General features: G+C 40.0%; 2 protein-coding genes across 9 annotated transcripts in view; both read right to left on the bottom strand.

Moving 5' to 3' along the window:
* TMEM248 (transmembrane protein 248) overlaps positions 1 to 1,497 on the bottom strand; it is a 16,321-nt gene extending 14,824 nt beyond the window's left edge. The window contains exon 1 of the mRNA XM_009645146.2: positions 1,417 to 1,497. The gene's annotated coding sequence lies outside the window, so the exon portion shown is untranslated. The remainder of the gene's footprint in view (positions 1 to 1,416) is intronic.
* A 369-nt stretch (positions 1,498 to 1,866) lies between these two features.
* Positions 1,867 to 26,239, bottom strand: part of RABGEF1 (RAB guanine nucleotide exchange factor 1) — a 36,828-nt gene continuing 12,455 nt past the window's right edge. Inside the window, exons 2-11 of one of the 8 annotated variants that reach the window (XM_035900671.1) lie at positions 25,815 to 25,817; positions 15,649 to 15,834; positions 13,094 to 13,260; positions 11,950 to 12,069; positions 8,710 to 8,879; positions 7,023 to 7,104; positions 6,081 to 6,213; positions 5,588 to 5,679; positions 4,967 to 5,223; positions 1,867 to 3,923 (exon numbers count right to left, since the gene is read on the bottom strand). In XM_035900671.1, coding sequence (XP_035756564.1) covers positions 3,525 to 3,923; positions 4,967 to 5,223; positions 5,588 to 5,679; positions 6,081 to 6,213; positions 7,023 to 7,104; positions 8,710 to 8,879; positions 11,950 to 12,069; positions 13,094 to 13,260; positions 15,649 to 15,827 — 1,599 coding nt within the window. In that variant the 5' untranslated portion in view covers positions 15,828 to 15,834; positions 25,815 to 25,817 and the 3' untranslated portion in view covers positions 1,867 to 3,524. Of the gene's footprint in view, positions 3,924 to 4,966; positions 5,224 to 5,587; positions 5,680 to 6,080; positions 6,214 to 7,022; positions 7,105 to 8,709; positions 8,880 to 9,191; positions 9,415 to 11,949; positions 12,070 to 13,093; positions 13,261 to 15,648; positions 15,835 to 25,814; positions 25,818 to 26,131; positions 26,213 to 26,239 lie in introns of those variants that run through there. The other 7 variants (XM_035900673.1, XM_035900672.1, XM_035900674.1 and 4 more) reach the window with 7 other exon arrangements.

Here is a 26,239-nt window from a genome sequence, read left to right as displayed (position 1 = left end):
CTCGGAGCAAGGGCAGCCGCCAGCCCCCTGCCCTGCAGCCTCCACCCCGCTCCCCCGCTCCAGCAGTGGGAGAAGGTGAAAGGAAAGCAGCCGTAAGCATGGGCAAGAGTGGTGGTGCTTTAGTCTGACCTTTCCGCAGTATTTTCTGAAGATGTCCAAGGACAGTACTGAATGTCACCTCCCCTCTTGACTATGGGGACTAGTGCGTGTGTGGGTAGTGCCAATGCACATCTGGCAAGCCTCTCATTTAAAAAAGAAAAATAAAAAAATACATACACTCGTTCTGTACACGTCTCTGCCAAAAGGCCAGCTGCTGTAGATGAAGCAAAAGGACACCGTATCGCCTGTGGGATACCTGCATGAAGCATCAAAACCCGTTTTGTCCCGTTGCAGCCACTACAGCATATCAGCCTCCAAAGTTCAGCTCTTCATCAGATAGAACACTGCTTCCTCTCCCCTCAACCATCTTACCCCCCCCCCCCCCTTTTTTTTTTTTTCCAAATTGCTGTTAAATAGCATTGGCTATAGATACCCACCTCTCTGCCTCCCTACCTTGAGCATGATACCCAGCCCCAAGAGAATTTGTAAACACTGATGATAACTGGGTAGAAGAATCAGTTTAATTCCGTAATTCAGTTATGTGAAACCAAAGACCTTGTACAGTTTAATTAACTGGTACTTCCTGTAAAATAAGTTCTTTACTACAGCAAAATAAATAGGTAGGTGACATGCAAAGCAGTAGTTTACAACTTAACTTCCAGCTCCTAGTAATGAGCTCACTGAGTAATGCAGAACCAGTAGTGGACAGCTGAAAAACCCAAAGAATTTCTGGCACTGTGACTGTCACCAAAGCACAGCAGGCCGTATTCTAACTCATTTTAAGATAGTGTTTCAGTTAAACTCTCTGGTTCACCAGTAAGTTATTCATAGACACCATTCAGTAATAGCATTCATTTTTGCACCACTGGGGTCTCTCACCGTATCTTATCCCAAACTGGCTTGTGGGAGCAGAGCACCTCTATGCCACGGCGATGCCTGGTGGAGCCTGGAGCCAGTACCAAGCCGATCCAGCACTGCTTACTGGAGGGTTCATCAGCTCAGGCTGAGCCCAGAACTGACGCAGCACCTCCCCAGCGCAGTGAGGGGCACCGCCCAGCGCCCCGCGCTTGCCCAGTCTGTTAACATACTGGGAAGATCCTCCGCAGTTACTACTATGGCAACTTTTAAGCAAGACAAAACTGTTTACCCGTTTTACCTACAGAGAGGTCATTTGCCTAATAAAATATTGACAAGGTCTTAAAGCAGTCGAGGTACTCAAACACCAGAATGCAAGTTCCTGTTACCGCTTGGGTTACGCTATGAAGCAAACCTCTCCTGCTTGCTAACTTTCAGGTGGGGTATGGAAATCCATCTTACCTGCCTGCTGGGGGGGATTCAGAGGATTTGTTTGCTGAAAACACTCCCACTTTCATGGCTTGATAACAAGATGGCATAGGAGTAAGAGATGCTTTAGTTAGAAATGCACCAGCAAGTCATTCTTAAGTACTTAAGCACTACTATGACCTTTCTGCAAAGAAAAAGACATTGTTACCTAGGCTTGCACTTGAACAGCTCAGAATTCTGTCTCCCAAACCACAGAGAATGCAGAAGCTGTCACAATTGTATTCACAGTCATCATTAACAGCATAACCAAACGCAGTGACGAGATTGTCAGGAACTCATTAACAAGGGCATAGTGTACACACCTTTATTTAAACATGGCAATTTACACAATAGCTAAAAGTTTGCGCTTTTTTTGTTTATTACCCCCTCAAGAAAACCTGTGTACCTGGATATCAGAATTAGCACCTAGTGTTTATAAAGAAAATAAAGACTCTGCAGTATTACTTACTGCAAGCACTGGTCAGATCCTAAGCAATTTGGGCGCAGTGGCACATGGATACATTAAATAATCTAATTTCTTGTGCTCATCCGATTAGCTCATTGCTTCACCTCAGCGGTGGAGTTTTGGGTAACTGGTTATCTCTGAAACATGGGGAATGCATAGTTCATAAGGCTGAATACATTTGATAAAAAGGGAAAAAAAAAATCACAGTTGTGGTCTGAAATTATTGCAGTGCAAATTTAAAATAGCAGTGTTTTTAAAGCAGTGGAACATAATAAAGAGGTAGGTACTTCCCTCCTTGATGGTAAGAATTTAACATTGCTTAAGAGTAGCTCAAGCTAAGTCGCTTTATCTTGGATATCTCAGGTACACAAACAAGTCATGGCAGACTGGATTAACTGGAAGATATATAAAATGATATATGAAGTGTTTCACTGGCATAAAAAATTTCTATTGCAAGAGGTTACTTTTTGTGGAATGAGCTATTATTCTTAACTTGAAACACACCTTGAAATTTACCTTTATGTTCAATACATGAGCAAGGTAACTCCCTTTGCTAAAGGGTGGGTGCCACTAAAGATCAGAAGACTGTTTCATGAAAATAAAGTGCACTTTTCTGCTCAGAGCAATGGCTTGTGCTTCTTCTGAAAAGCAGCCTCTAACTATATGAACTTATTTATGTACCAGGATTGTCAAAAAAAAAAAAAGCAATCAGGACCTAAACCACTGATGGCAATTACTAGGCAATGCCAGAAAAGAAAGCCACTTCTGGTGCAACTCTTGCACTATCTCCTCCCCGCCCCCTTTTCATTCCACATTACGCAATTTTAATAAAAATATTTCCTTCCTTTCTGAAGCTTGGCTCAACATTCTCTTCAAAAGTATCAGCAGTTACGTTAACCACTGGAGGCTATCGGGTGTACTGACAAAGCAGAGAGAACATTTACATGAAGAAATGTCATATTTTAAATAGCACTTTTTTTTTTTTACAGAACAGATGACGAGATGAATGTCAACTTTTCAAATGGTTACAATACTTCTCCGACTGTAGTTCATCGGTTATACCATCCCGCTTACTGAAACATTAACAGTGTACTTGCCTTTATACTGCAATGAGATTTAACTGAAAGGTGCTAAAATGAACACTTTTATATCATTTTCACTCATACACAAGATGTCATGCACAGTTGAGACATTAGGTTTTAAATCTATTTACAATTTTACATATTTTACAATATATATTCAATCTTTACAGCTACAGAATAAATTCAGACTAATGTTGGTACCTTTTGAGTTCCTGCTAGAACCAGAATTCTTTAAGTTAAACTAATTATTAAAAACAAGTAAGTGCATGCCTAGGAGGAACCTTTCAGGAAACACGTCAATGGACTAGTGTTGCTTAAAAATTACACCGGTTTGTGTAGAAAATTTAAATTCAGTTCAAAAACCCACAAAAGCCTAATAGAAATCTACTTGACTAAAATAAATACAATTCATTACACTTAACAAAAAAAAAAGTACCTTTAAAAATGTACGGATTTAAGCTCATCTGATTTTTAGCGTTAAATTTACTTCCCTTCCCAAGTAGGGGATAGCATTAGGTGAGGATAATGATGCTTTTCAAAGCTAACACTGATAATTATCCTGCATAAACCTGAGGCTGCAGTGGTGGGGGCAGCTTGTCATTCTCCACATTTTCAGAGTCAATAGCTGCTAAGGCTTGATTTTTTGGTTTTATTTCTAATGGATATTTCTCAACGATATCTTGGACTTCCTTTGTAATTCCATCAGTCCAATCTATTAGGTCTTTCTCAAGCTTCTTGGCTTCATTGACAATTCTTTCCTGTCTCTCATTCAACTGAGATAGCAGGTCTAAGTTTTTATACATTTGCTTAACACCCAGGCACACATCAGGTGAGAAACCGTCAGATTCCTGCTTCTTCGGGGACGTCTGACCGGTCATAAACCGATCAAAATCTTCTTGGCTTAGATTTAAAGACTGAGCATCCAGTTTTTCAATGAAGGCCACAGCACAGCACTACAAACAAAACAGAGTAAGCATCATTGCAAGCTACAGATTGGAACTTACACATTCCATTCTTTTATCCTGCTGTTAGATCAGTAACTGATTATTTTATTTAATGCCTCAACAGATTGCTCCTAAAGAGCTTTTCCAGAAGCTAACTATATCAGGCAGTTCACACGCCTCTCTCCTCTCCCCAAAGTCTGAAGAAGTCAAAAACTCTGAGTACAGGAAGACACCATTTCAGCTGAACGGTACTGACTCCCTGGATGATGTCCATTACAGACCTCAGGGTCACTGCATTTTGGAGGCGAGAGACCAGAAAGAACAAGACATGGCAACTAGATGAGAGCACTATATTAATATTTAATAATCTGATCAGCAGAGATCTGCTATGCTCTCTATTCATTTTCTGAAGGAAGGAATGCCAGATGCCCGTCTTACCTTGTGGATGCTCTCCTCCTTCTGAAAGGAATTCTTAACATTCCAAGCATTTCATACAACTACGTATTTTGTATTTTCCCTTGAAAAATGCTTTACGATGAAATGCAGAGAAACCAAGTTAATAATCATAACTCCTTCTAACATAAACAAGCACACCAATAAATGCCTCCTGCAGAAGCTTTAAAAAGCCTGTTTACCTCCACACATCAATGGCCTGGTTCTGCAGTCCCTTCAAGAGTTAAATTCTCATGGGCTTAAATGGGGAACTTTGCGTCTGTAACATCTGCACAGCCCAAGCTCAGGATTTTAGGAATAGAAAGTACTTATCTCCTTACAGAATAAAAATATACTCAGGTCTTAGCATCAGGCTGTTCAAATAAAGGGTGCAATATTATAAAGAAAGCAGAGCACTGACTGGTTTGGAAAGCAGAGAAGGAAGAGAGAGGAGATAACAAAGCAAAGGAGCTTGCTATACTCTAAGTAATCTCAACCACTACTTGAAGAGTAGTTTTAATTTTCCTTCTATGTTATGCTATGTTTGCCTTTACTGGCAATTCCTACATCCAGATAAAAGACGATCTTGTATAAAACATCAACACTATTCCTGCACTTACCAGATTGGTAAAATAGTAGCCATCTTCTCCTGTCATCAGCCTGCTTGGATTACAGAAGCGTGTTATATACTGGATGTTAGACTGCAGGCGAGGTGGATTTCCCTTCAAAACAATGTATATAAGTGTAGGAAGAAAGTCATCAGCAGAAGCTGGCTCATTTTTTGTGATTTTAATAGCATTAAATATATGCTTGCTGCACTTCGTGATGCATGCTAATTTATCACGAGGGACACGCTTTGAATCCATTTCGATAATATCTGTAAGATAGAAAAGTGCACAAATCATTAAAACCATATTAACTAGACACCTGAATGAGTAGGACACTTACTAGACAATACTAAAATGGCATCATTTTTATCTGTGGTGTGTGATGTTCCATAAACATCTCTCTTTATTCAAGCTTTTCTTCACACAGTCCAAGTACTCCAAATAAATCAGGTAAGCCTGAACGCTTCTGTGATGGAGAAATTATTCTTGCTTCACAGATGGCATACTAGGCCAATACCATAAAGACTACTGCAAATCTAGGAGCCTGGACCCCATTCTGATGACAGCAGAAAATAATCTCTATCAACAAGAGATTTCAAATGTATAGCTGTAAACATAAACTTCATCACAAACCTGTAATTGCTTTTACAACCATATCAGAGACTTCTGGAATTTCTTCATTGACAGGAACACACAGCATTTGTGGAGTTACCCAGTGCAAAGCCCTATGACAAGAAAAAAACGTCAAACATTCCGTGCCAGTAACATTCAGGTGTTTGAAGCCAGCTGCTTCCTGAATTCAATGCACAAGGAGTGCTTTGTGCAAATGAGGCACTAGTCCAGTTATAAGCTAGTTTATTCCAAAGTAATTTATTTCCAGAAAAAATATTTTCTTTTTTTCTTTGCTATAATTTAACAAAAGCACACCAATTAATTTTCTCAGCATAGTAGCTTTCATTGTTCATTCTATAAATTCCTTCTGCTTCTTAAATAAAGTGGTTTTAACCGTTTCTGGTTAAAAAGCTCGCCATTTTTGTACGCACAGCAGAAGATTTTTAACATGCTTGATTCAGAGCTCATTCACAGGACTGTGGATTACTTGGCTATTTTTCTTTCAAAGACTTACCTGATTCTCTTTTGGACAGCAAGATCTTTCTTCTCATCATCAGTTGTTTCAGGGCAAAAGACATATTTATACTGTCGAGTCATAATGTATTTTTCAATCTGATCCATTGCTTTCTCAACTTTTTCAGGGGGCACTGAAAGGTACAAATCCCACCTCAATGCAGTAAATAAAATATTCCATGGCTGTTTTGAAGATCTAATCAAGTTTGGTCCTAATCTCACCAAATCAATACCATTGACTTGAGCCAGCCTGAGTTAATAAAGAATGGATACACTTGGAGTACTGTCACTCTCTACAGCAGAAGTAAAAACATAATGGTGAGAACACCATAGCGACATGCCAAAGTAAGTACGTGCATATGGTCACAATGAAGCACATTCATTTAGCACATTCAACACACAAATTAGGTTCAGCTGCTTGTAGCTTACAAGAATATTTCTCAAAAATACAGTCTTTGAGAATAAATCCAATGAGGTCTTCCAAGTCCTCTGTTCCTATTTATGTCTAAAAAAATCCCTGGGTACGTTTAAGCTGTGCCACTTGCATACCAGGCACGTAAAAGCAGTCCACAACAGCAACACTCCCCTCTCACTGGCTTCTTGTGCGTTAGTGTAATGTAAGGCTCACAGCCTGTTAATTGGGTTGAGGCTACACATTCAACCTCAGCTTTAAACAAACAGTATCAAATTTAAAAAAAAGAAATGAAAGCGACTGAACCACATTTAATTGAGTTCCAGAAAAACCTGTAAAAACAAATAATTTAGACTGCAAAACTTTATAGAGCGGGTGCTGCTTGGAATAGTTCCGACTATGGTACTAGAATTTCTTAGCATTTCTGGAAGCTGGTTAGGAATGCTTCGTTTTTACTTGAAAATGCAGGAGGCTTCATCCTCAAGTCAATACTTTTTCAGCAGTAAGATATGAGGAAGAAGAGCATGATACCTTTCCAACGTGTCTGTAATTTCTCTGCTACATTTTGATAGAAGTCCTGGGCACATTCAGATTGTTCCTCAATACTTAAGTCCTGTAACAGAAAACTGATTAAGTGTGCATGTGTGGAAGAAATGGCAGCTATGCTTCTGATGTTTTGGGTTTGTTTAAGGAAAGTGTCCAGCTGCAGTAACAGTCTGAGAATGCAAATATATCGTCAGAGGTGTTTATGTTGGCTAAATGATATTCAAAAATATGAGAAACCAAGGCATACTGGCTCTTTAACATGTGAAAGATGTTTATTTGCTGAACAGATATGTATTAGCAGTGGAATTGGACAGGTGCAATGCCATTTTCCCCAGACACATCCCTGAGTAATGGTGACAAAATAATGTAGACTATTAAGCAGAATGCTTACTCCTAATTTTGTGCCTACAACTTTTAAAAAGATGATATAAAAGAGCGAGCGGCTGTGTGTTGCTTAGTCACTGGCTGCAGTTAAACCACTGCAACAGTATACCAAAAAAACAAGAACATAAATTTGAAATAATATTTAAACAGTAAACACGTCTAATGATAAAGTTACTATGAAATATATTCACAATGTTATTTACAAAACAGCATCATCTTTCGAGCATTAACTGAGTTACTGAAGAACATAATGGAGGTTTGAAGGGTTAAAATTAACTGTACGCATCAAGTCACTTTTCACCATTAAATGGCACCATAAAACCATATGTAAAAAAAAAAATTGAGAGAGAACTTGGTATCTGAATTCTCTAAGGCCAAGACAGTTACTCTGAACACAAAGTCAGCTCTGATGGCAGTGCTGCATTTTAGGCCTGGATTCCGTGTCGTAGCAAACTGTACATTTTGAGAAAGACTTCTTTTTGTCTAGTACAAATGGTCAAGGAACCAGGAAGTGAGAGTACCTTCGATGTTTATAACTAATAACAACAATAATAATACTACACTATTTTTTACAAACTGTGCTCAGAATCAATCAGCTCTAAAAGAAGTACTTGAAGATGTTTTCAAAGTGGAGGGCATGTAAGATTCCATCAAAACTCCCTTTAATTTCCAGTCCAATTTGAGGGTCTAATTTGAGTAACTACATACTAAATAGAAAAAAAAAACAAAACCCACAAAAAACAAAACGGTGTGCTGAATTTGAACCATAGGTGGCACTACAGACACATTAATATCTCAAGAACATTAAGTTTTTTTACATGGAGAAAGAAGATGTAACCCTTATTCCTCATTAAAACAAAAGCCCAGTCAAGTTCCCCTTCCCGAAAGAAAAGGAGACATTGTGGTTTGTATTATCTTTGTTACTTTTTAGATTCAAGATGTCTAAAAACTCATTATATTGTAATTTCCACAGGTCATATTTATCTAGAAAATTGTTTGTTCAACAGACACTTTATCTTTCAGAACTAATTTCTTCAGGATGCAAAGGAAAGTTCTCTCAGGACACCTGAGCTACTGGGGTTTGAGCGTTTCTATGGTCATATACCATACCAAAAAGGCAGGCATTCAGAATTTAAGACTGACACTAGGTCTTCATTTGACTAAGCACATAAGCTGAAGACTCCTGTATACAGGAGATAAAAAACAAACTGCTGGAAGAAGAGCAGCATTTTCTCCATCTCTGCCTAATTTCCCCATTTTATTTATGTAAAAGGCATGCAAAACTTACCCTTTTATGGTTCATTGTGTCCAAAAACAGTTTACATTGCTTATAGATATCTTGTCCAGGTTTATGATATGGCTTGAGAAATTCAATGAATTCCTTGGATACTCGATCTGTCTCGATGCTAGCCTGTCTGTTTATAGAAGGGCTGGGAGCCTTGGCTTCTTGGATCTCTGCTGGGAAAATTTGGGCACATCAGATTAGATTTTTTTTTTTTTTTTTTTTTTACACTGACAGATGAATTCAGGAAGCATTTAACGTGTATTAAAATTTCAGGCTGTTCTTTTTTTTTTCCCCCCAACTGTGCAGATGAACAAGCATTTATTTCTCAAGCTTTACCAGTGAAACGCTGGATATTATTAAACAGAACTCTAGGAAACTGAGTATTCCACTGAAGTGAAACATTGATAGCCAGATACCCATTTACACTAATGGCCTTTTTCTATTAGCAAATTACTGTAACATGGGTTTGTTTTCCAGTTTCTTACATCTTCATTCCCAGAGAAGATTTCTCCATATGAGGTCAAGGCTTCCAGATGGGATTCCAGAAGGTCCCTTTCCCATTCTCCTTCACCTTTACACTCCTGCTCCTTTGCTTGCACCAACACAAGTATTCATTCAACTAGCTCATGAACTAGCTCAGGGAGCAGCAGTTTGGGGCAGTCCTGGTCAGAAATCAGTGTTTCTTATAGGGTTATAGTTCTGCTTGATCAGGTCCCCCAGGTGGCTTCCTGCCAGGTCACAGGAGCAGCAGTACAAGGCAAGGAATGGGAGCAGGAGGTTGGTGCAAATGCAGCAGCCCTTCTTTGGCTAGGCAGCAGGTGCCACAGAATCACACCTGCAGTGTAAATGTGAACTTGGCCATTTGTGTTTCAGCAAGAGCAGAAGCACCACATCTGTTCAAGGAACAATTTGCTTGGCATTCAAGAAGGAGGTAGGAACACAGATTGCACACAGCACTGGATGCAAGTTTACATAGCTGCAACCACAGGGTTTTTCCACACAAACACATCTGATTTTCCAAGGTATACGTTGCAAGTTAATTGTACTGATCCAATACCTTCACTACCCAAATTTAGTTCACCCACCTTTCAACTTGCCAGCCAACACTGTTCAAAATGAAGGATTGAATAGAGATGATGTAAATGAACATGATGAAAAGCAAGCAGCAAAGAGACAGAAAACATTCATGATCAACATGATACAAACATGTCTTTCAATCTGAAAATACTAACATGCACGACAAAAAAATCCATGTTTCAATAAGCATACATGCAGAACTCAAAAATAAAAAGAAATGAGATTAGTATATTTAAATTGGTATGTTTAATTTGAACTTGAGGTAGCTTATCGGGGGGAGGTTGTGTGCTGTTACTTGCTTTTAAAGAGATCCATCGCTATAGTAAATTCAAAGCTGCATGATCCACTGACTAACAAACACTGACCATTTGACCAAAGCACAAAACTCATTAGGACCTCTACATTTCAGCATAACCTTCTCTGGGTAATTTGGTCAGGTACCATTAGAACATTTATGGTACTGAAGTGATAAGAATGGATAAAGTTTTACAAATATTTACATTCCAACTGTAGCAATCAAGATAGAAAGCACAAATCAGTCTCCTTTCTAGGTATACAAGAACACTTTTTCCAGAAGGGATTTCCTCCAACCTTCTTTATACCTAAGATTCAAAGAAGAATGCCTGTACAGTATTCAAGCTGAACAGCAACCATTACTATATGTTGATTTAAATTTGTCACACTTAATATTACATAAACAGTAAGAAGAGATCATAGTTTTGAATAAACAAAGAAAGCAGGTACACTTTTGAAGGGTAGAATTGTAAGATATTTTTTCCACACTTACTTACTGACTTCATTTCAAAGAAGAGCTGAAGATTTATTTTCTTATTTCAACACTGAGTTCACTGTATCATAAAAACAATGAACCTCATTCTGCTATTTGACCTTTGAGGAACATGAATTTGATTTTTTCAGTCACAAATTCAAAATAGATTATTTTTTAGTTACTAGAGAGATGTAGTCAACTGAGGCAGATTACTGTTCATGTAGGCATTAAAAAAATTGAATATTAGAATGAACCCTCTTTTTAACAAGTCGCACCAAGAACTATATGTGGTCACTCAGAAATGTTGCAGTTTCATTGATCTCTGCGTCAAAATCCTGATTTAAGGAAAATGAATCTGTACAATAGGCACCAATTACTAAGGACTGCAGGAACACATGTACTTTCAGCAACAAAATATTTTCAGCTTTGTTGTACTCTAAAAGAATTAAGTTTAACTAAAAGGAAGCTGATTAGAGAAAAGAATTTCCATATGAAGAAGTTAAAGAGAACCTAGTAAAGGAGATACGCCAAAATTAAAAGAAAGCGTATGAGAAGAGTTAAGAAAGGATCACCTTTACAAAGAATAAACACTATTAATATTAAAATCTTTCTCAAGGCATTCTACAAAAATGCTAGTTGTCACAGCAGGACATTAGCACTCCAGTGATTCACTATGGTTGTGCCATGGTCATGGATCCAAGTCCAAGTAAAGAATATAAGAAAAGTGCGGTCATTTGCTCTACCACACTCCCCCATTCATCATCTTCATATAATTTTAAAAATAAAGAATGGTACATCTTCAGATTTTTGTAGTCAGAAAAACACGTCAGAATTGCAAACAACTAACATAGGATAAAGTCCTAAAGCTGTTTGCATCAAGGGTTTTGGCATCCTTTTTGTTTAAATGAAACCAGTATGTCTTCTCTTGATTTGAAATTGCCGCCTTGACTAATGTAACAAACGTCTGGAGATGTTTTGAGAATGCACAAGTTCTTGAAGTGTGAACTATTAAACTGAAGTAGTTTCAACTTATAATCAGATTTATAACGGCAATCTGGAATTACTTTTTTGTAAAAATATGAAGCAGCACACGATCTAGCTACTTCTTACAAAATCCTGATGTTTTTGAAACTGTGTAATCTTTCAGATGTCACGCTAAAGAAGAGCTCAAAGAGGCTTCAGCTTTATTCCTGTACTCTCCCTATGAAAAAAGCAAAGAATTGGTTTAGAGATTCAAGTTCACTTCAAGATGTTAGACTTGCTTTTTTTTTGTAATCTTCATATTCAACAGCACAAGTTATAACTGGCACAACCCTAGTTCGTATTCTGCAAAGCCCAGCTAAGAAGTAAGCTTACTAAAATCAAGCAGACAGCTTGCTCAAGCTGTACTGCATTACCTTCAGTAGGGGAAGCCAGTTCCCAGGAGGGAGTAAAAATCTCCTTCAAATCCCTGAGAATGTTATCAGCATTTCGCTCCCTCCCAAGCTGTCCTTGCTTAACGATTTTCTCTTGAGCCACTGAAATAAATGCAAAAGCAAGCAAGACACTAAGAGCGGGAGGATGTCAGGAGAGACTGTAAATGGGATAAAAAAAGTAAACATGGAAAGCAAGAAGAATGAACATAAGAAAGTTCTTAACACATAGCTGAATGCCTCATTTAGCCAGCTGCTGCCCATGCACCAAGACAAATCCTAAGATGAAATCCAGACATATTTAGAATTTATTAAGCAAATGCATGATCTATAAGGTTAAGTTACATTAACGTTGCCTTTTCTTCTGGAATGCCTCCTCCACAGTCTAGCTTTTTCCAGTTTTTTGCCCATGTAAGCTATTGCTATGCAAAGACATCAGTGCCATTAATCATTCTTACTTGTAACACATGCTACAGAATAAACATTCAGCCAACCACAAACTTGATATTCACAACCCACACACACATAAACACTAGAAGTTTCCTTTCACATTTATTTTCATTTAAAGGCACCCTGCTTACACATTCCTTTTTTTCTGTTAAGCTGTTGAAGTGATGCATTATGGCGGCATCATCTGATATTCTATATCAGCATTTCTATCACACTTAGACACGTCCGTTTGTTTGAGGTGACTGACAGCCAGTACCCTTTTCTCCTGCTTTCTTCAGGAAGAGATCCCCCTTCAAGTCCTAAACCACAGTATCACACTATGGTTGACTCATGAATCTAGCAAGAATGTGCGTCATACGAACAAGATACTTCCACTCAGCAGTGCAGGAGTGCATTTATACTACACTTTAGTGGAAGAGCTGCTGTGTAACTAACACAAACACGGCCACAGATTTAGAAGTGCAACTGTTCTATTTAAAAAATTGCTTGGCATCACCCAAAAGCTCATGTTTTCCTGCATTTTCAGTAAGACTTCACATGTCGCTCTCCAGAAGCACTGTTATTCCAAGTTTTTCAAGTCACAGAGCATTACTCTGCCTCTTAGTACAATACATCTATCAAAAATACTTTTTAACTTAACATGTTGTACAGAACTATTAAAAGCAAAGGAGGAAGTTACCCTTCTTAGCTCCTGTTCTCGAAGAAGCAGTGAAGAACTTCTTCACTGTAGTGACCTTTCGTGTTTTCTCATTGGTTTTCTTTTCTTCAAATTTTGAAAAGGTCAGTGACTGCGCCCCTTGGGTACTCTGACTACTGGCGTACGCTTCTTCCTCCTCACGCTGAAGCCTGGAATTAGAAAAATGTAGCTCTAATTTAAGTGCTCAAAACCAGCACAAATAAGCTAATTTCTTGTGCAATAAATTAATTATTCATTTGACATGCTAATTCTCCTCTATACCCATCTTCATTTTTTGCTTCCTACCACATCTGCCTTCACTACATTAGGTCCACTCTTTTCATGTTGTAACTGTGAAAGTGAGGGAAAGCTTAAGATGGCCAGGGAGAATTAAATAGTAAGGTCAAAAGGGAGGAGACTGAAGTATAATCATGGTCACCTTCCCCTCGTCACAGCCCTAAATTCTACAAAGGTAGAGATGAGGGGAAAAACTGCGAGAGCGCTTCCAAGAATCGATTCAGTTGCCTTCCTCCCTGCATCCTGTTCCGAGTTTCGCTACCTATTACCACAGGCAACTCCCTTCACCATCTTACTGAAGATAAAAACCATGGCTGGCAGCCGAGCAAGTGAAATACCTAGTTGCAATCTCAGAAATATTCCGGGAGACATTATTGTTGTCATAATTTGTTTTCAAAGTCTTGGTAATTGTATGCATGATTGAACAAATGAGGCAAATCACTTCACTGCAACATGGATGGGTGCTTTGTAAAGACTAAACCCATTTTTTTTTAATCTACATGTACAAAGTAGGGGAGGGCAAACATACTAGTCCTTCAATGGCTACTTTTCTTCTTGTGTAGGGGGATTAAAATAGGTTAAATTATATTGCCCTTCAAGATGCTAAAAGGTTGAGCAATTTTCTTTAAAAATCCATCCAGCTCAGGATGGACCATAAATGGTCTTGCATTTGTAATCTCCTGAGGCGGGAATTGTGTCTTATCTGTGCTGACAAGCCTGTCTGTTCACTATGGCAAACAGTCGCAGCTTATCTGTTCCTTTAGCATCTCCCTACTGAACAGTTACTTATTAAAGAATTCCTTAAATGTCCCATTTTATTGTACATAGATGTTATAAGACTGACAGCATAACTATTTGCTCTAGTAATACTGAAGTCCTTATTAACTGTTTAAGCCAAATTTATGTCAGAGGAACAAATGACATGTCCTCAGTACTACACTCAACAGCTTACCTGGCACCTTCTGATTAGGCTAGGAAAGCTTTCAAGCACTTCTTTCTACCTGTCTTTGCTGTTAATCTGGTCCAGTGCCAGCCAGTAAGGAGAATTTTAAAAACAAACAAACTACTTCAAGGCCTAAGGTAAAAGAGTCTAGGGTAGTTAGATGCCAGAAAACTTGGGGCTTCCAAACTGCAGCTATGAGTTTGGACCCAACTCAACTTCAGAGAGCTTCCACAGATGTCACCTTCTTCAGGCAGGCTGATGTGGACGCTGCACTTAATGCCTTTTAATTTTTTTCTCTTCTTCCCCCCCTCTCCAATGACCTTGGTTAACATATCACTAGGTAAACTTAAGTCCACCAAAGGGTTCCAGACTTGAGCACAGACATGTGTCTCAGTCATTTGCTCTTTTTCCTAGAGTTCTGGAATACACCACTAATAAATACATTAAGTTAAGCATATGTAGAGAATGTGTGTCAATATGAACAAACATCTTGGCCAGCTCAAGTCAACTGCCAACCAACTCTTAAGGCACAGCTTTAGAGCTCCTCATCTCAAGAATTCACATAACACTGGAACAGTTAATTCTTAGTGGATGCCAAACACCTCACACCTGGAAGTGACACAAAGGGCAGCTGCAGTACAAAAGAAGATGTTTTGCGGTTTCTCAGGCAGTGCATAATGCTTTTGCTTTCTACCCAAATCCAGCAAAAAGCAGTTGTCGCTGCTCTTAATGTCTCACTCAAGCACAGATTTCCTCCAACCCCCATTTTCAGGGTCAAACAGTTATCACACTGGGAAAACTAGACTGTTTTGCAGAAAATACTTGCTTAGAAAAATTACCTGAATTATTAAAGCTAAAGCTTTGATGCTTTGGGGTTTAACCCTGCAGTTTAGAATAACTACAGACCCAATCTTTTAAATCAGTAGCTGAAATGTAAAACCACTGTGCTGGCTACATTCAAGACAATAACTGCAGTCTCCAGAGGCAGAGGTATTTTAATCAAAATTGTCACTTTTGCCCTTCCAACTGCTAGTTATAGATTTCAGTATGCAAATGAGGTCAAAGCATTTGTTGAGAGGGTGGGGCGTTGTTTACATTTGTTACTTTGCAGACTTTCTTTTGAAACCTCTTAAATTAGAATGTCATAAATATTCATCTTTGCATCAAAAGGAAAATTTTAATTCCTGATGGAAAGGTCGAATTTGAGAACTTATGATGCAACTGAGCCAGAGTAAACAGGACTAGAAAATAGGAGACAGGCACAGTATTTAGTGTAGTCACCCTACTATAAAAGATGAAGGAATAGAGGGCTCTTTACCGCTCTGCCAGCTCCCAATCCTCTTGAATCTGTTTCTGCCTGGCCTTATGGTATTCCTCTCTCCAGCACTTGGAGCAAAATCCCTGCCAAGCAGGATTGCCATAGTAACCACATCCCTTCTTGCACAGCAGCTCTGACTGATCAACATGAATTCCTCTGCGTTCAGATTTCAGGTTCATTTTCTTCCTGTTTAAAGAGAAAAAGGTTAAAGACAGATACATGATAACAGCCTGCCAGAAATTATTTCTTTTGAAGGCTTGTCATTTAGAAATAAGTCACCTGTTTTAATTATTTAATAGTTCTATAGTAACTAAATAAAGGCCACAGGAGGAAGGGCACAGTTATATAACCATACAGCCAGCTGACTGCATCATTAGCATATATTTGCATAGCTTCGACCTGCAAACTGTACAAGGCAGCTGGCCCGGAAAGCAGGCAAGCGGTACCAGTCGCACAGCTACGTATACACAGGTGGGAAAAGGCACAGTTCTCTGAGCTCACCAGCACGTTGTTCTAACAGTCACAGAGGCACAAAGCAACAGAGCAGAAAAAAAGAAATACAAAAAGTTACAGTCACCACCAAAGAGAAGAAAATTGAGTAAGAGCCAAAATGTAAATAGGTTTGTATTCAGGCCGAGACTGCCTCTGCAAAGAATCACACTAGTGAGACTTTAGACAACACGTCTTTGGTCGCAAAGAATACTTCACTGTGCCGTGAAGACGTATCATAGCTAGCTCAGCAGGGTACGGCTGGCAGGGATGAGGTGCACCTCCATTTCCTTCAGCACTCAAGTTACTTCAGAGTCAAGTTGGGCATCTGTATAAAGCACAACCCTATAGAATCTATACATAGCGACTGCAACAAAGATGTATTTTCATGCCTACACTGTGCAGAGCCTGTCCTCCAACGATCCAGTCCTCCCCTTTCTCTTTTTGCTTGACAGAAACCATCCCACATGCCAGCTTGCTCCCAAGGGCATTTCAACTGTTTCATTCTAATTCTAAATGCTGGATTCATTTTAGGAGCAAAGCAGCACAGGATCACCTACATTAGCAAGTGTAAGGTCTGCATATTAAAACATTGTCATTTGGATTGCAATGTTGGCATACACAGACACTACAAGTATCAGAGCATGGCACTGGAAAGCAGGTCTTGGGCACTAAATCAGCCCCTTAGTAATTCAGTTTTTTGCTCTCACACTCGTAACCAAAGGCACCCCTAGGACCTCCTTCCTCTAACAGGAAAACCAGAAGATTTCCAAAGCAACACTTCCCCACAGCTTGAAGACCCTGCCCTCCCCTCCAGCACATAACTTAAGATCACCCAAGGAAAACAGAACACACATTGAGATGCAACATATGGAAAGCAAGACAAAAAGTGATTTTCCTCAAATTAATGAATGTCAATAACTGTCAGAGTAATCTTGTTCCCCCCCCCCAAGATTCATAATAACCCCTAAGTCTGTATGTTTGAGGAATCTGGACCTCTAGTTGTTCACGTTTCTGTCCAGCAAAAGTTACTCAACCCTGGAAGCTCTTGCACTCAACAGCCTCAGAAAGAGCCCCCAACTCTTCTCTCGGTCATCCAGATGTGATATGCGCAACTGTCACTACCAAAGATTGTTTTCTACTATAGGAAGTAACAGCTATTTTGTTCCAAGCTGAATTATACAAGATCAACCATTTTAAAAGACTGCTAATGTTTAACACTCCCACCAATCTAAACAAGTTATTTTAAGTAACAGGAAACACATATGATTTTCTCTGAGGGGGGAACAAATTAAACATTCTGTCTTATCTATGTAAGTATTAAGGCTCCTTCCACTAACATCTTTTCTATCTTTGAAAGAAGTAATGAGTTTCTAAATATAATCTGAAAACAGTTTAATTGTAGAGACCTGTATATTAAGGGAATCAGTTTCTTAATGGCATAACTTAAAAGATGCATTTTCTCATTTATATAGATGGAGAACAGCTGAACACTATTTTCTTTCCCACAGAAATGTCTGACAGTTAAAACAGACATTAGTAAGCTTCTGCAAAGCAAAATGAAAAAAACCAACAACTAGATTTTAAATATTTGAGAGTGCTTTACTTCATTCCCATATGGACAACTTAACAGGGGAAAGTAAGTACATTGCCTTTGCAAAATCTTTTGCTTTCTGTACTATCTTAATTTTCCAATTTCTCAAGTAAGGTCTTTAAGTTGATGATAAAGGTACACAGATCTGCTGACTGACAATCTATCTAGCACACCAGAAATTAAACATCAAATATTTTATCAACTGCACAGCCTGGGTGGAAACCGCATGTTAGCGGTATCTGGCAGCAGCCCGTTGTCAGAGCATCACTCATGCCCTTTATCACCAATTCTGAAAAGAATGGGGAAGCAAAAACTTGAAATTCTTCAGTTGCTCCTGATCCAGTTTAAATCCTCTTCCTAAAAACAGAAGCTGCAGGAGCATTTTGATTTGAGGCTTCTGTTGCAGGTGCCTGTACTAGAAAACAAACAAACAATTGCAAAAAATTTTCAATACTGCCATTAACAGTAAAGTTGATCAGTCTGAAAGTTTTCATTGTAAACTACAGGGAGCCATAAGGACACAACAGGTAAAATATTTTCATAACAGAAACTTCAGAGAAATCTTATTCTGCTTTCTAGCACTCAAGGAAATAACATCCTTGATCCTACCACCCACTCCAGCGGAGTAAGTTACAACAGGTTTGCAACTGCAGTCTGTAGGCCAATTTAATGAATTCAGATGTCTGTTGCTGTTCTTCAAAAGCACCGCAGCCTCGGACACTCAGATTTTTTGAAAACTAAAGGAATAGAATGAAATACCTGACCTTGCTTCTACCCCACATCAACATCTTGCTTTCTGAAAGCTTAACAGCATACGTGGTTTCTATGCCAGTTGTGCACTTTCACTATCTCTATGCAGACACACAAAAATTACTTTTCTGTACCCACAGACCTGTAACCTCATACTGGCACCGCAATTACCCTTGGCATCCTGCTAGCCCTCTATGGACATCAGAACTAAAAATAAGGTTCTGTTTAGTGCCGAAGTTCAGCAGCTTTCCCTTGAGTATGCAAAGCAAGTCTCTTAGAATCATAGAATCATTTAGGCTGGAAAAGACCTTTAAGATCATCAAGTCCAACCCTTACCCTAACCCTGCCATCCCACCACTAAAACCTGTGCCTAAGCACCTCATCTGCCCGGCTTTTAAATACTCCCAGGGATGGGGAGTCAACCCCTTCCCTGGGCAGCCCATTCCAGAGCCTGACATTGAAAAAATTTTTCCTAATGTCCAACCTAAACCTGCCCTGGCGCAACCTGAGGCCATTTCCACTCGTCCTATCGCCTGTTACCAGGGAGAAGAGACCAACACCCACCTTGCTACAGCCTCCTGTCAGGTAATTGTAGAGGGTGATAAGGTCTCCTCTCAGCCTCCTTTTCTCCAGGCTAAACAACCACAGTTCCCTCAGCTGCTCCTCGTAAGACTGGTGCTCCAGACACCTAATAGCAAGGGGGGTTTTGGGTGGGTTTTTTTGGGTTTGGTTTTTTTTTTTTGCATTCTTTTGGGAGAGGTTTGTGAACACCTGCAAAGCCGAGCCACTAGAAAGCAAGCTGTTCTGTTTGCTCCCCTTCAAGTATTTTCGATTGCAGTTACAACAGTTTCATATTCAGGGACAAAAGAGGTCACCCTGAATCAATAGGAAGAAATCACATGCCACACTTAAAGCAGAGGCTTTCTGTTTCCTTTAAAGACATACAGCCATTACAAAAACATTTCACAGCCAATTTTTGCAGGTCAGTATTTACATTTTAATGAATGGAACAACTCAAGTTTTAATAAACTGTATATGAAAAATCCACCTCAAGTCAACTTTCTGCAACTAAATCACTGTGTACTTTATGATCTTCCATTCCTAAAAACATTTTGTTGGAGCTTTTGAGTGTTCAAAATGCCCTTTTTTCCTTTCTTTCTTCCCTTCTCTCCATCCAGCTAAAGGTACAACATTATTTATTCAACGATCAGTGTATTTGCAGAGTCACACCTCGTATTTTGCATGGTCAGACCTCTTATTTTCATTCCTGCCCTGAGCGCGTGACCTGTTCTCAGCTCACCTCTGAGTAACATAATCCAAAATAAAGAACATATTATCTGTTTTCCTGGAGTCGGAGACATAGACCACTCTGAACAGCTTCCACATTGCCTGACCACTGACAAGTCAGGAAAACAATAGTAAGGTAACAAACTTCCACATTTAAAAAAAAATTAAAAAAATCAGCTAGTCAAGAAGGACAATAAAGCACCAGAAGATCATAAATAAAATTAATTAGTACTCATACATCGCTTTGCTCAGTAAGGGCTTCAAATAGTTCTGCTGTGAGTATCACCAGAGAAAGCAGATACGATGCTTTCTTATACAGTTCCTCACAAACACCATGATACAGAATCTTCTTTTAGGCATTTCTGTACCAGTACTAGACCTCATCAAAGTTTAGAATCTATGTTAATTAGTATCACCCCTTTGAAAAGTTCAGAAAATAACAGGCTCTTTGATTTAGTTATTAATTTATAAAATCCCTTTCCCCTTGTAACTTATTTGCAAGTAAAAGCTTCTTCCCTCCCATTTTCCTCTGAAATGGAAAAATGGAAGACACCCAACCCCTTTCTATGATCACGATCTTTAAACCCCTCCTAACTCACCATGGTTCCTGAGAGGATCACTGCTAACGTGCTGTTACATCATGGCTGCAAAAGTGGCTTTATTCTGGACAATTACAACATGGAAAACTGTCCCATTGCTGGCAATCAGTGTATTTGTACCACAACTAACAGAGGACTAGACTGTACGGACACCAAAGAACTCCTTGTCTTACTGCCACATGCATTCCTGGGCTGGTACCAACCCAGCCTGACAGCTTGGGTGCTAACTCCAAGCTACAGCATCAGCTGCACCTTCCTATGCTGTTCTAGATGTCGAGCTTCATTTTTCCAAACTGCAGCGATATCAAGAGCAGATGAATACTTGTGTGCCGTTGGTAGATGAGGCGCATGATATGGGTTATGTTAGTTATATTTGACAGGTCGCCCATCAAAGGTCTCTAATGACAGATCACAGCTTCTTCTGTAGCTTTTTCATAAGCATTTACAATGTTTAGCTTTGTTATGATGTGAATCACGTTTAGCTATGCTATGCATGTGAAAAAACCGCACTGTGGTTTAATTCAAGATTAGCTTTTTACTTGTCTTAACGCAATTCACTCTGAAGCTCTTGAATACATCTCCCTATCAACACATTTTTCTCATTGTACCTACTCATTTACATTTTTCTTTTTATTCAGTAGTATTTTGAGCACTCTCTTACTTACAGCAAATACTTTTCTAGAAGTGCAATACCAACTCAGAAGTTTCTTGTCCCTTGCTCACACCCCTAGATTTTTCCTGTCAAGTTTGTCATCCAAGAAGAATATCCAAGAAACCATAGCTCTTGCTTCAGAAAATGGAAATTCACGTAAGTTTGGGGTTTTTTTTAGGAAGGATAAACCAGCTGTCTGCCCAACAGTTCCTCTGTGACTCTATCAAAGCTGCAACTGAAAACATATGTGCAAACAGTACGGGGTTTCAGTTACCACAGTCATGGAAGCAGACATCTGAGCCAAAACCAGAAACCCCAACTTTTCTGCAAAATACTGCTGGCAGACAGCCACATCACTTTCCCTGAGTCACATACTTCAATCCATCTTTGAAGATTTACTAAAGAAAACACAGAGAGTTAAGACACAGGAAACATGCATTTTATTACAAGTATTACCAAAGAAAAAGAACCAAAGCGAAGGGAAGAGGAAAGGTTTGGGTTTTTGTTTTTAAACGTTGTCCATTGACCTGAAGTGCAACAGTATTCATCGAATGCAGGTGCTTAGTAAAACCTACATTCTCATTTTCAAGGCTTTTCAGTTTCAGGTCTTGGGAGCCCAAGTTTTGCACAGGAAGCAATTAAGGATACATGTAAATCTACAAAGGGATTCCATCAAAGCATTTAGTCTTCAGAAACTTTCAGATTACAATCTACATCTTAAATCTCTACACACCACTGGGAAATAGCTACAGAGAGCAGAACACAATCTACAGTGGTCACCAAAGCTCAAGCAGCAACTCCTTGCTTATGTCTCACTTAGATGCCCACGTTTCCATATGGGTCTAGTCCTGAGTACATCAGGCTGGATGTCCAACCTGTGGCATCTTGACTACTCATATAAAAAGACAGTGAAGTTCACCAACACCCGTGCAGAACTAACCAGACTGTACTGACACAGAACTAGGCAATCAGATACTAGTTTACTTCTTCCTTCTCTCATGATCTTCCACTACATTCCCATGGGACTAAAGATAAGACCTTCGTAATCAGTGCTATTTCACAATTAAAACTATGGGATAAGAAGAGAGCTCAGAAGTTTGCCAACACCTGATGATCACACGTTGTATCTTGATATGCAGGGCAGTTACGTAAAGCACAAACTAGCCCTAAGTTTCCAGAAAGCGCTCTCTCCTCCAATTATAAGTCCATAAATCCTTAGGCCGTTTTTGTCAGTATCGCGTAATGGGGACTGAAGTAGCAGCACTTATTGCTCCAGGACATCGTACCTTTCGTATCAGACTCAAAGCTCTCAACAACAGTAGAAGGCTAATTTTCACACAGACCAGATTACAAAATAGCTGGAAAAAATCACAGTAAACTTATTAACACAGGCATCATAGTCACAGCAAAAAGCAAGTGCATTCTCAGCTTTTATGTAATATGAAAAGGGGCTCCTTTCATCAAAAACAGGAGCTGTCGCTAAGGGCTGATTTAACGCACACATGAAAGACTACACTTACGTAACACGTTCTTTTCAGCAGTAAGTCTAAGATAATTTTCATAACACATTAGGGTTTCCAAAGACTGCAGACACAGCTTTGGCTTCAGGGAAAGCACCGTGTGTAAAATAAGGTTTAGAAGTAGTGTAGCTTTATCATGAATTCAGACACCACCAGCTTGTTTTTCTTGTTCCTCTCCAACATGTGCCTACTTTACCTGCCAGGGACCGAGCAGGCAAACAGATACCTTCACTGTCAATGCAGATTGCATCACTGCCACAACGACAAGGTATTGACTTTTTAATAAACTATTTATTAGTTCTGGATTGCTTAGGTCACCTTTGATGGAAGAGCTGGTTGAAAAAGCTCACATATCAAAGCCAAGTAGCAAGGGATCTCATTTAATCAATCCGTAGACGCCTTCAGTAAGAGGTAATTGCAAGTCAATTTATAATTATTACAAGCTATGAAAAACAGTTTCTAAATAACTCGGTATGCTAACTCTGGAAATGAAAGCAGTGGCTTTGTAAGACTGTTCTGTAAACGAGTTCCAATATTGGTACCAAAGATCATTAAACACATCTAAAAACAGGAGAAGACTTCACAGAACAGGCTCAAAACAGGCAGGCTGACACAAAGGTCTGAAACTGCTTTTGACTTCATGGAAGCCTATTTCAGCCTTCTACACTTTTGACCACAAACAAAAAAAACCCCACACCAACCCTGACTCCTGACATCCGAATCCCTCCTTTTTTTGTTTGGGTTGGGTTTGGTTATTGTTTCCCCTCTCATCTCTTTACCTCACTTTCCTTCCTGAAGTCAATAGTCTTAAAAAAATCTTGGTGCAACTCTTAGCAACAACCTACACCAGTTTTTTCACTGGACCAAAGTGAACGTGATTTGGCTCTTCAGGTTTAAGCCTTCATAGCACTTAATGAACAACTTGCATTAATTCTTCTCTTTAAAAAGTATCAAAATGCTCCAAAGAGCACTCGCAATGTCTGATGTGGTATCACGCACTGAAACAGTCTGGTCATTCATGGCCATCCCCAGGCACCGGATTTTAGAGCAGGAAAAGAAGAAAAACTAGGTAAGTCTCCAAACACACAATTCCTACAGTAGCGGTTGCCGGTTTACATTTTACTGGTGCCTGAACAGCCCATCATACTGCACACGAGATCACGAGAGCAAGTCCAACCTAAAGCCTCATGCAACTTCAGTGACTGAAAACACATTTACAAGGTAGCCTAGAAAGTGCATCTGAAGAGAGGGGGTGGGAGGATGGGATTGGGTCAAGGTCTCTAACAACTACAAGTCTGGCCGATGGAAAAACATCCTTAAAATAACCTGCATTAATTTCAACGAGCAATCACTAACCCAAATGCCACAAAATTCTTAAGAGCCATGTGAGTGTTGAAATAGTCGTGATTCATGCATAACCCTAAACATTCAAGCATGTAATTAGCAGAAGGGTAATTAAACATGAGTTAATTTCCTCTAAAGGACAGGGTGGGGCAGCGTGATCTAAGAGACTCCTGAACAGAAAACACGAAAGCCATTAGATAACTTCCAAATCAGGAAAGAAACACAGTAGCTGTCTTTGCAGGACAGATCATATGAGGCTTCACAGTTTGAATGTGCATCTTTCTTGCAGTTAAGAAGTTTCAGCTATAGACGTCGTTTCCTAGTATAAACAGTACTAATGATCCTGCAAAAAGAACCAGTTGTTAACTCTGATGACAGTCTGATCAGCCACCTGAAAACAACCGCACAGTTTGGTACTGTAATTTGGCAGGGGAAATCACCGCCACTACTTAAAACCTCTGCAACCGAATGGCCACGAGGCCTCAGCGCTCTGCCTGCAGAGCTCACATTTCCCCCTTCAACATCAGTCCAGACCTTAAGCTACACTTTTGTTCGTCCATGTCAAATTCTTCACCACTGCCTGTGGCAATGACAGCTCGGCCGGGAGCAGCGCGTATTCATGAATTAACTGACTCTGTCTCACCATCTACATGTGACTCATAATTGCACTTTTAAATGAAATCACAAGAAACATCTAAAAACTGCTTCGTACTGTTTGACTGGGAATTCAAGTAAGAATATGAAGATTAGCTAAAACGTCTAAAGTCTCCTCAGAAACAGCAGCGATTGGCTTCCACATGCTCTGTGGTTTTTGCCAATGTCAACCATGTTCACCTGGATTCAGATTAAAACTAAATTTACTATAACCTCAGAGAAAAACTTCAAAATGTCTTATGCACTTTGTACCTGACCTGTTACTGGCAGCATTTTAACAGGACTCCACAAGCACGATTTTTAGGCTTAGTTTTAGGTCACAAGTAGTCCATCACTGGGGGGGGGCGGGGAAACCCCAAAACCACATAATTAGGGATTATATACAAACATCAGGAGGGGAAGGAGGGAGCTGAGAAAGACAGTTCTAGACTGCGAACCAAAATTAAATACCAGAATCATGGACTATCTTCAAGTTTATAGTTAGTTGTGTGAAGCAATCTTATTAATTGGTATAACTGGCTTTATATCCTATTCTTCTATTCTGTGTCAGTTTGGCTTTCTGTCAGTAAAGCATTCCATTAAATTACAATTCTCTTCCTAATCCCACCCCCCTGCAAAATACTCATGTAACCGTGTCTGGAAGGCCAACATAGCCAATGCCCGAGTGTCCTGGAAAACACCACATCCCTCCATGCTGACTGGTCACTAGTCTCAAAGGAGTCTCAGGTAACTGGAAAACAAGAGCTGCCCAGTACACGTCCCAGGGTACTGGCATGCGGAACCACCAATACAAAGCACCGCTTCAAAAATAGTTTCATGACTATGAGACCAAACAATAGAAGTATAGCAAGTCACGTCAATAATGGATTTAAAGCACAACTCCGTAATGCCTCCCTTTTTCCAAAACTCTACAGTGCCACTAATTCCCAGCACTGGGCCAGATCAGGGCACCACTCAGCCCCCAAAACTGACTTGAATTTTGCCTGTAACAGCCCCCTCAGCTAATCCAGCACCCCACCACACAAGCAGCGGTGCCCCTGCCACCGACCAAGGCAGCCCAGACCAGGGGAATTTAAGACAGCGTCGAACCACCCCCTCAGAGAATTATTTCTTTTTTGTTACTTCAAGTGCGTCATTCCTCTTCCAATACCTCACACCCTCTCGGAAAATACAGCCACTCCCTGCTTCAAGGGAACGACCTGAACGCTACACAAGGTGCTCACACCGTGACAAACACCCACAAAAGCAGCCAAAACGCGCTGCTCAGCATCACAAACAGACTCCAAACTCCGGCTGTCTTGGGCTTAAGGACTTTGATCCCCAGCCTCACCATAAGAAGCCACGCAGGGGTAACGCTTACAGGGACAGGGTCAAAACCCCCTCGCTCCTCAAGGGACGTAGCAGGGCAACAGGCTGAGGGGCCGGGTTTGCAAAGCTACCAGCGACGCCTTCACCCCGATTAACTATTTGAAAGGTACCCAAGGAATTAAAAAGCGGTAATAATTAAAATATATATTAAAAAAATCAACTTAGTTGTAAGAACAGCACACGGAGGAAACCGCTGTACTCGGTTTCTCTGCGTCCCGGCCACCGCCTCCCTCCCGGAGCGCGGGGAACCCCCGAGAGCAGGGCCGGGTACCGATCCCCCCGGGGCCGCCCCCGCGCGGGTCCGGACGCCGGATCACCGAGACTCGTAACGACC

Source organism: Egretta garzetta, unplaced genomic scaffold (assembly GCF_000687185.1).
Source record: "Egretta garzetta isolate BGI_Z169 unplaced genomic scaffold, ASM68718v1 scaffold108, whole genome shotgun sequence".
Lineage (NCBI taxonomy): Eukaryota > Metazoa > Chordata > Aves > Pelecaniformes > Ardeidae > Egretta > Egretta garzetta.
The sequence above is the reverse complement of the archived record's forward strand: the minus strand, read 5'-3'. Positions and strand labels throughout refer to the sequence as shown.